The 9,993-nt window shown below is 37.7% G+C and overlaps 1 protein-coding gene across 3 annotated transcripts; it reads left to right on the forward strand.

Annotated features, from left to right (window-relative positions):
• Window positions 1-4: 4 nt before the first annotated feature.
• Window positions 5-9,736, forward strand: commd8 (COMM domain containing 8). Of its 3 annotated transcripts, none has more exons than XM_084742860.1 (5): window positions 5-154; window positions 3,427-3,582; window positions 3,838-3,993; window positions 6,956-7,111; window positions 8,940-9,736. In XM_084742860.1, exons 1-5 carry the CDS (start codon window positions 110-112, stop codon window positions 8,958-8,960), a joined length of 534 nt encoding a protein of 177 aa, XP_084598986.1. In that variant the 5' UTR covers window positions 5-109; the 3' UTR covers window positions 8,961-9,736. The 3 variants fall into 3 exon arrangements, with proteins under 3 accessions (XP_084598986.1, XP_084598987.1, XP_084598985.1); XM_084742859.1 differs by lacking the exon at window positions 5-154 and adding an exon at window positions 3,045-3,346; XM_084742861.1 differs by lacking the exons at window positions 5-154; window positions 8,940-9,736 and adding an exon at window positions 3,017-3,346 and having other exon boundaries at window positions 3,780-3,993; window positions 6,956-7,094.
• The last annotated feature ends 257 nt before the right edge of the window (window positions 9,737-9,993 follow it).

Consider the following 9,993-nt stretch of genomic DNA (forward strand, 5'->3'; position numbering starts at 1 on the left):
AGTCACTGGGGATAATGAAAATCATTTTTCCAAGTCATGTGAACGCAACGCAGTACGTTGTACCATGTGACTGGCGTCACCTGATCAGCAGGCGGAACTAAATGAAAATATGGTGGTTTTACTGAGCAGGCTAGCTGTCACAGACTGTCTAAAAGTGAGTATTCCGAGCCGTGTATTCATGTATTATGAAAATAATACTAGTTAAGCTAGTTTAATGAATGTCTAGTGGCTGTGGGTTTGTTAAGTTCTCACTGTGAGGAGCTCCTCGGTGTATCAGACCTTCCACTGCACAAACAGCGGCATTCAAATGCGGTTTTATTGTTTATTTTAGTATTAAATGGGTTTTATTATCAGTTGTTTATTATTGTTGCGATCAAACATATTTTGTTACTAATAGTTTGCCATCACTTGTATTATTTGTTCTATTGTTCTGTGTTTTTCAATATTTTTGAGCTTTTACTAACTTATGGTATATTTTTAATTATGCAAGATAAAGATAAAACTAAATTAATCTACTGAGGGTTACCCAGGTGTTGCTGAATGATTGGTCATATATATATGCAGTTTCTAACCAGCTACAGGTCTTAAAACACAGCTATAAATTCTGACACAGTACAGATGACTCCATGGCTCTTTAGATAATTTATTCCAAAGTCTTTATAACATGTGTCTGGAGTTTACCACAAAAATAATTACAGATGTCAGTGTCTGATTAAAATCAAGTAATATATTACAAAAAGAATTTTTACATCAGTTAATTTAAGGCAGAGGCTATTAGCATCCAGGTGTCTGTAGCAAACAGCGCTAGTTGCAGCCAGGGTGTAAATACACAGTGTGGCTATTTACACCCCCATGGCCAAGTCTGTCACTAAACTGGGGGGAGCACACGTAAATAGACGAACAGCTGCATGCAAATAGACACTCTGTTAATTAATGTCATTGAAATTATTAGGGCTGCAACCGATGATTATTTGTATTATTGATTAATCTGTTGATTATTTTCCCAGTTAATCCACAAAGAGTCATAAAGGAGTAAAGAAACCTGAAAATATTCACATTTTAGAAGCTAATATCAGAAAATTTTGACTTTTTAAAAATAAATAAATAAATAATACTTAATCAATTATCAACATACTTAGCAATTAATATAATTATCAGTTCAGTTCTATTCATGATCAAGAGATGACTACAAAGATTTGTTGGCTGTGTGACAAAAACTAGATGAAGTCCCACAGGGGCTCAGCGAGACCTCTGATTGGTCAGCTGTTGACCTCTGACTCCTCATGTAAAATGCAAAGCACATTATGGCTGTGTTCAGTTCTCCAGTTACTCCTGCACCTTAAATCCCTGCAAATGTTCCGGTTCGGAAACTGTTGATGCACGTGTGTGAATGTTGAAGTGTTTGTGTTCTTGTGTTGCCACGTGACAGCTGTGTACCCTGCCACTGGCTGAATGCATGCTGGGATATATCCGGTTACACTTAGATATACTTGGGGTGTGTTTCAGTACCCATACAACTGTATTATTTAGTATGCCAAAAAAGATTTAGTATGTTCCAATACTGGATTTTGAGAGCCAATGTGGATACAAACATTAATACGGATGAGAGCAGTCATATGTCTCTTCCCTTGACCACACTGCATTTTGGGTGGAAACAAGAGCTGGTAGAATACCAGCGCCAAATAGAGAAGACTAATTTCATTCACATGTATGTTAATGCTGGTGATGTAGTTAGTTTACCATAACACCACAGTGGACAGATGACTAAAATAGCAAAATGATGTCTTAAAAAGTGACAGATAAGAGAAATACATCACCTGGAGATTCAGTAAGGTACCTGTATATTTCAGGTTATACCACCTCTGACCACTTGGTGGAGTCGTTCTTCCGCTTTGACGCAGGCAGACACTCATCTACTCCCATTTCTTCATTTTTTTCTTCATAATGATGCAGACTGTTGACCAGCAAAGACACAGCAGGATTGTTCACCTGACTGCCCACAGGCTTTTGGCTCCCAGCAGCTCAACAGTGATGCAGTTTCTATTTTATACGTTTAAACTGGCGAAGACCTCAGAATTTGTATTGGCCACCAGTCAAATTAGAGTGGTTGTTTTCACCTAAAAAGGGGTATAATCATTGTGCAGGAGTATCTGGATGGGTTGCTCTCATCTGTATTGATATATCCATCTATATTATCTATACATAAAATAATATACAAGATATTGGTTTTTGCAATAATCCCTCAAAAGTGGTTAACATTTGTGACAAAGATGGAGGCAGGATATTTTACAGTTTAACAATAAACTTGTCCAGGATGATGTTAAAACACAAATAGAGCAAAATATATGTATATATATTAAACCTGCATTAATTAAAAGGATCAAATATAAACAGCATGCTGCCTATAAAGGTAGGAAATAAAAACAATCTACATTTGACTATGTTCTCTAACAGACATGTTGTCTGTTGTCATATCAGACAACATATATGCCAGTACCAATATAGAGTGATAAAGCTGTGATAGTCCAATATCAGTCAATCAATAAGGGATTAAGTTCCAATACATACTATACTGTAAAAAAAAATAAAAAAAAGCTGAGAAAACTCAAAATTTCAAGGCAGCATAAAATAGATTTTTGAGCCCAACTCAGATTCTTAAGTTTTGAAAAAGTTTTACTAATTGCTAATCTTTTGTTGCTATAATTTACTTTTCTCCTTTAGATAAACTTGAATCTTTGAGGTTTAGAAAGCCTCAAAAAGTATGTAAAAAATTCTGAAGTAAATTCTTTGAAGTAAAAGTGAATGATGGTTAAAAGGTCATTTCACTGTGACCACTTTAAATACATATTTTTTAGTGTTTCTAAAACTCAGATTCAAGTTTATACAAAAAAGAAAAGTAAGTTATCCCAACTAAAGATTATAGGTCGGCAAAACTTTTTTAAGTTTATTTAATAACTTGAGCGTTAAACTCAGTAATCTAACCTTGTCTTGAAATTTTGAGTTGTCTCAGCTATTTTTTTTTACAGGGCACGTCAAATGCAGCCTGCCAAAAACACCATAATGTCCCGACCGTCAATTCTCTGCACAGGGGAAGCTACATCACAATAACTGAGCCACCAACAGATGACAGCTCATTGACAGATGACTGTGTGTTTAGGTGTAAAACTGAGTTGTGAAGTGTATGATTTTTCTTTTTATTTAAAAGCTTGTGCAACAGACTGTGACAGATATATGAAAAAGAGGGTCAAAGTTCATGACGCGGTGTTATGATGAAGTAGCTTGTCTTAATTGTCCTAACTGGGGGACAGATGGAGGCCTGTTTCATAAGTTCCCAGGATCTCAAAAAGTAGGAAAATCACAGTCTTGTTTTATTTTTTTTTTATATCAAATACTTAACTGTAATCCTGACTATTGTCTGGTGTGTAGCTGTGTCACAGGGTGGTGGATGGACTGTGTGGGCGGGACCCTCCCCGCAGGTCGGACTACAGCGCCACCTGGAGTCTGGAGGAGTGGCTGGAGCTGCTCAACTCCCTGACAGCCCTGTTCCGCCTGGCGGTGGGCAGCAACAGCTCTGATGAAGAGGTGAGACAGCAACAGGATAAGTTATAGCAATAAAAAAAAAAAGAGTTGGCTGTTATTATTATTCTGTGAGATTATTACATTTTCTATGTGATCAAACTGAGGATTTAAATGCTCTTTATTCGTACAGTCTGTGAAAGCAGCAGATGTTCTACTGTCAGCAGTAGTTCTGTAACTGTGGTGTCTGTGGTGGTCAGTAGCAGCGAGTGGCTGCTCTCGGGTCAGATCCTCAGGTCTCCTCCTGCTGGCTGTGTACAGGTTCTGGCCGGGCTGTCGGCTGTGGGCAGCAGCAGTCACGCAGAGGCCGTGCTCAGCGTGCTGAGAGCCAGACGAGAGGAGATCCGCCGTGCTCTGCTGGACAGAACCAACTCCATCTCCTCCGCCACCCTGCAGGACTTCGACTGGCAGCTTAAGGTGACAGCGTGCTTTCTTTGTCAGCGTTTAATTGGCTTGGTTTCGGGTGTGGACCCAGAGGGGTGGCACAGGGTGACAGGTACCTTACCACCTCAGCTGCCACTCCAGTTTTGGACAGTTCAAATTATGAAAAGTATGAAAAGAAAATATATGAAAAGTTGGGGCTGGATGGAAATTTACAAGACTGAATCTCTGAAGTCTGAGTGCAAGTGAATGCAGCAAGAGATGATAGTCTAACATAAAATTTAATGGTCTGTTTTGGACACATTTCAGGATAAGTGAAGGGTTTATGTTCAATGAAAAAAGACTTTTTCCCAGAAAAATGTTTGAAAATTTGAAAATAAAGCAGTTTATCACTTTTTATTGCTGCCTTTAGATATTTTTAGCGTAAATAACATAATGTTTCTGAGTTAAAATCTCTTCATTCGGGGGCTTTTCCAAACATGTATTGATATATGTGATTGTTGGCAATAAAATCGCCGTATATATATTTTTGCCACCCCTTCAAGTCTCCATATCACCCCATGAATATTTCTCTAGACTCGCCCCTGCATAGTTTACTCGTGATTTCTAATGTGTTTCTAATGTAAATATGATAACCAGATTAGCATTATATTTAAAACTCCTTCTAAGTTCTTTATAATGCAAAACACACAAATACAACAGCATTATATGAAAATACGCTGACTATTTTAAGTTTTAGTTTACATGTTTGTTCATGTCAGGACTACAAACGATGCAAAAATGTCTCTTTTGTTCATACAGAATGCAGACCCCTGCACTAGAGGGTCAGTGGGTTATGAAACTGTGTCAGTTTAATACTGATTCCTCCACAGACATATATGTACGTAGACACCGCATTGAGCGCTGAATCATACGTCAATGTCGCCGCCATATTGGATGTGGCAAGAGCGAACGGAGAATATGTCTTATTCATTCATGCAGAGTGGCAGCACACGGAAAAAGCTGTACAAGACCATTCTTTTCCAAGGTTTTCAGCTTACAAACACACACACACACAGACTGTAGTTGTATAGTTGTATAGATATATGTATGTATATACTTTAGGGGTGCAAGGGATCAAAAAACTCATGGTTCGGATTGTATCACGGGTTTGAGTCACAGATCAGATCATTTTTCCGATCAGCAAAAAAGAAAAAAGTGGTGGGATTAGGTTTAAATTATTTTTAAAATGCACTTGTCTTTGATCTTTGTCTGTCTGTAATTATCACCATAGTTATGTAATGTAATAATAATGATAATAGTAATGATAATGGTAATAATATTAAAAACTTCAAACTTATACAGTGCTGTACTATGTATATACTATACATATATTAGATCAACTATTACAACTACACTCTGTAGTCTGGCTCAATGTCCCGCCTACAGCAGCACATCTGATTGGTTAGAAGTCATGATCAATCAGCAGACACACTGTGTCACAGACGGGGTGAGACAGAGCTGCACCTGTGAGCAGAGAGGAGCTGTGTAGAAGTTAAGACAGCTGATATCAACAAAGGTTCAATGAACATCACAGTTTTGTGATCTGTTCTTTGGTGATAGCAGAGTTACATCAGTGAAAAAAGTTATGGTCTGGATTTCACTCAAGGCGATGTGACGTCGCTCTTCACAGAGATGCGCTGCACACAGCAGCATCTGTCCTGTCTGTCCACTGCAGCTCTGCATTGAGATTTTGGGTATTATAACTTATACAAAAGTAACAGTGACAGTAAAACTATGATGCTCACATGTAGTCCATGGATCACATGCGTGCTGAACCGTAGAGGGCGATCAGTACAGGATACGGGACAACTGCAACCCGTAGCACCCCTAATATATGTTCATCAATGCCCCTCCTGTACAGATAGATATATGTATATATGTTCATCAATCACTGAATATCAAAATGATTAATCAAAATCAGTTAAATGTAAACGTCTGTGCTCTTTATTCAGAAAACCCACCTGTCACATCTACATTTTAGGATCTGGTTATTATAAACACAGATGTTTAATATTAATACTTCAATATTTATCATCACAATAACAGTGTTATGTACATTGATAGCTGTACGTCATAAGTCATAATAACATTAGAAAAATACATATGTTGGTTTGGTGCTTACCTATGTCCTAAACATATAAGGAGTAAACATTTATAATCATCACATTAAAAGTTACATACATTGTTTTTGATGTCTATTTGTTTCCCAAATATATTAGTGTCTATGTGAATGGGTGAATAAAGGGCATTAATTTAAATCACTTTGTAAAAAGGTGCTTTATGATGTTCGGTCCATTTCCTTGCATTAGTTTACGGGGCAGTTCTGCCACATCCAATATGGTGGACACGCTGACGTATTGCAGCAACGGGCCAACCCGCTCAATGCGGCGTCTAAGTATATATGTCTATGGATTCCTCTATATGACCTACATAAATTAACAAGACTGTCAGAGACAAGATTGACTGTTTTTATATAGTTATTCTTAATGGCTGCCACCAAATCAGATGAAACGAGTCTGTGTTTACACATCAAATGTTTGTCAGTTAAAAAGAAGCAGGAGATTTTTATCTAGAAAATGTTATTTTTGATGTTATATTTTGTGGTGGAAGCACTACTGCTTTTGTCCACAGGGGGCTCCACAATCAACAAGATATGACAGATCCTTGTAGTACCTTTAATTCAACAATGACAAAGTTTGCAGGATGCATCTTGTCACTGATTGGTCAAACACCAGCCTGCATCATTCAGTTGGCTGAATTGCAAAAATTTTTTTTTGGCTGCCTGCACCGTCTAAAGAGCGCAGCACTGAGAAGAACAGTCAAGCTGAGGTTCACAGTCCATTGTCTCAGTCCACACAGTGAAACACGGTGTCCACAGGCCGTCACTGCGGTGCTGCGATGTCTAAATTCCACCTCTTCTGTTACCTGTCTCCTGTGTCCTGTCCTCTCCCTCCAGTTGGCTCTGTCCAGTGATAAGATCGCGTCCCTCCACACTCCTCTGCTCAGTCTCAGTCTGGACGTGAGAGAGAACGGAGCCCTCCGGACGGTCGCCATGGAGATGAGCAGAGAGGAGCTGAACACACTCATCAGTTCACTAGAGGCTGCTAATAAGGTGGACACACACTAAATACTTGATCACTGTATACTTGACTTAATATACTTATACTTCTATACTTTTTGCGCAGTTTTCTCGAGATCACAATGAATTCATTTATCTCAAGAAGAAAGAAAAGAAAACAAAATGTTCAATCATTTTACTTGTAGTGTTTATCAGAGATCAGGAGCGCGATGTTAGTGTGCACAGATGGCGTCAGGACAACTGATTTAAGCTGAAAATGTCAGATCAGGTAGTTTTTCCCATTACTCCCGAAGAGTCATGATGGTGATCCTGAAGGCTGAAACCAGGTGTGATCAAAAGAACCAGACACTCATCTTCAAATTCTCTTGAGAATCTAAAAAAATAAAGAAACGTCAAGTCATTTTTAATGATAACTGATCTTGTTATCTTGGCCTTTGCTGCTCAAAATAACAAGATAAATTAACACTGCTATCTCGAGATAATGAAATATTTAACTCATTATCTTTAGCCAGGGAAAAAATTAACTTCTGATCTTTAGATGACAGTTTTAAAAAATAACTACAAGCACATCCAGTCCTGGCTTCCATACAACAACATCAACAAAGAAAGCCTCAAATACACTGTAACATTCTCCCCTTTGAGTTCCCCTTTAAGCTAAAATATTTTCTTGGAATATTTATTGCTGTTTATTTATTTATTTTACATTTCATAAACTAAATAATTAACTGCAAAAAGTACAGATACACTTTTCTCTGCTAGCCTTAATATTAAATGTAAAAGCCAGCAGTTTCCTGCAACCCTGTGTGAAGAATAAGTGGCCCTGTGAGGGGCCCTGAGCCCAAGGTTGAGAAACCTGGGGTCAAGGTTTACGCAAGCCGAGTGATATACTATCAGTTTTCAAAAACTGATAAATTAGGTAGTTAATATTCAGAAGATATTAGATGTAATAGAAGAAACACTGCAATCATCCAAATGTTCTACAGTCATGACTGTAGATATGAGAAGAACCACTAGGTGGTGCTGCAGTTACAGTATAAAGACGGAGCTCTCCTGTATAATAAAAGCACAGAAATAGAACGTGTGATCTTGTTATCTTCAAGTCAAACATCATGACTGTCAGGATGCACCAAAATAACTGTAGTGTAATTTAAATCTAATGATTATAAGCTCTGTTCTCCTGCATAAAACATTCATTGCTTTACTTTAATATACTGTGAAAATAACAGGTACATGAAACTAAACTATTATACTATATTTGTGAGTCATTAAGGTTTCTGACTTCAGTAGGAACCAATGATCCTGGACCCGAGAGGCAGGTAGAGAAGTCACACAGCTGGACTGTTAAGAGATGGACTAACTTATTGTTGGTTCCATGCATCCAGCAGCAAAATTAGCGTTCATTTAGAGTCACATAAATCCTATATTAACATTACTTGACCTCTAAGAAGAATATGTGTCTTTGTTGCTAAATGCTCCATGATGTTCTGTGTGCAGTTTGGTGCGGGGCAGGTAGTGTGCAGAGGGTTTATCAGAGGTTTCTCAGTAAAAACAGCTGCCTGCTGCTGCTGCTGGAAATGACATCAATGAGAGTGATGAGCGACGCCTTTCACATTACATTTGATCTATTTTTAACATAAAAATATCGAGTAGTGCAGCTTTAAATATCCTCATTGTTAATTGAAAGTGAATAGATTATGAAATGTTGACTGAGTCATTCAGTCCAAAAATAATCAACTTTTTCAGCATTGAAATAATTAATTTAGCTGACATCTGTTTTGTTCCACTGATTTAATGTAAATCTGCATTTTATCGGTCAGATGAGACGCTGATGACGTACGCTGTGTGTATTTGTGTCTTACAGGTGGTGCTGCAGTTGAAATGATCTACAGATTGTGGACCAGTCATCCCGTTCAAGCTCATGACTGCAGGGGGTCCAGTGGATGGATGTCATGTCATCAGAAAGCGTGGAAGAGATTCTCTGTCCTGATTTCATGCGCTGGAGACACAAGGACAGTTATTCAGACGTGATGATTTGTCTTTTGTAATTCAGTTGTGTATTTGAGTGTCACTTTGTTTTTGTAACACAGCATTGTGTCATTAACATGTCCAAGTAAAATGTTTCTTTGTTTTTTGATTCTGTTGAATTTAATTCAACTACACACCGCGCTCAGTGTTTGGACAGGAAGAAATTGTTATAGGTGTGTTGTTGTCATTTGTTTGTTTTTTTTTTGGTACAGAATTATAAGTTTCTTGCGGTACCATATTACCGCCATGCCAGAAAAAGAAAAACGGCTCAGTATCACATTATAACATGAAAAGTGTTTTGTTGTAACAAGATATTTTCACGTTATAACAACATACAAACTTATCAAGATAAAGCAAAAAAAACATGCTTTTTATCTTGTTATAACATGAAACTTTCAATTTTCTAATGTTCTAACATTAAACATTTCATGTTCTATCATGATGTATGGGATATGTAATGGATAATGTACAGTGAGGAGGTCATTATTGCGAAATAAACCCCAACAGGGTGATGCAGGACCCCAGCATGAAGCAGAGGGGTCCTGCAACAGTCTGTTCTTTATAGCAAATGCCTGTCATCCAGAATGCTTTGACCAATCAGAATCAAGTATTTAACACAGCTGTGTAATACATTTCTAACGTCATGGGTAACAATATAAATGGTGACATTATAACATAAAATGTTTCACGTTACAAAGAAAAGTTTCTTGTTATAACAGTATATACATTGTTTCAGACTACGACATGAAGCATTTTATGTTAAGACACTTAATTGTCACCTTATAACATGAAACATTTCACATTACAACAAGATGGTATGTTGTTATAACGAAGTTTCTTGTCATAACTTAACAATACAGAGGTGAAGTCCCTCCCCTTCCGGTGTGCGC

The sequence above is a fragment of the Lutjanus erythropterus genome, chromosome 18 (genome assembly GCF_056507025.1).
Source record: "Lutjanus erythropterus isolate fLutEry1 chromosome 18, fLutEry1.hap2, whole genome shotgun sequence".
Taxonomy (NCBI): Eukaryota; Metazoa; Chordata; class Actinopteri; order Lutjaniformes; family Lutjanidae; genus Lutjanus; species Lutjanus erythropterus.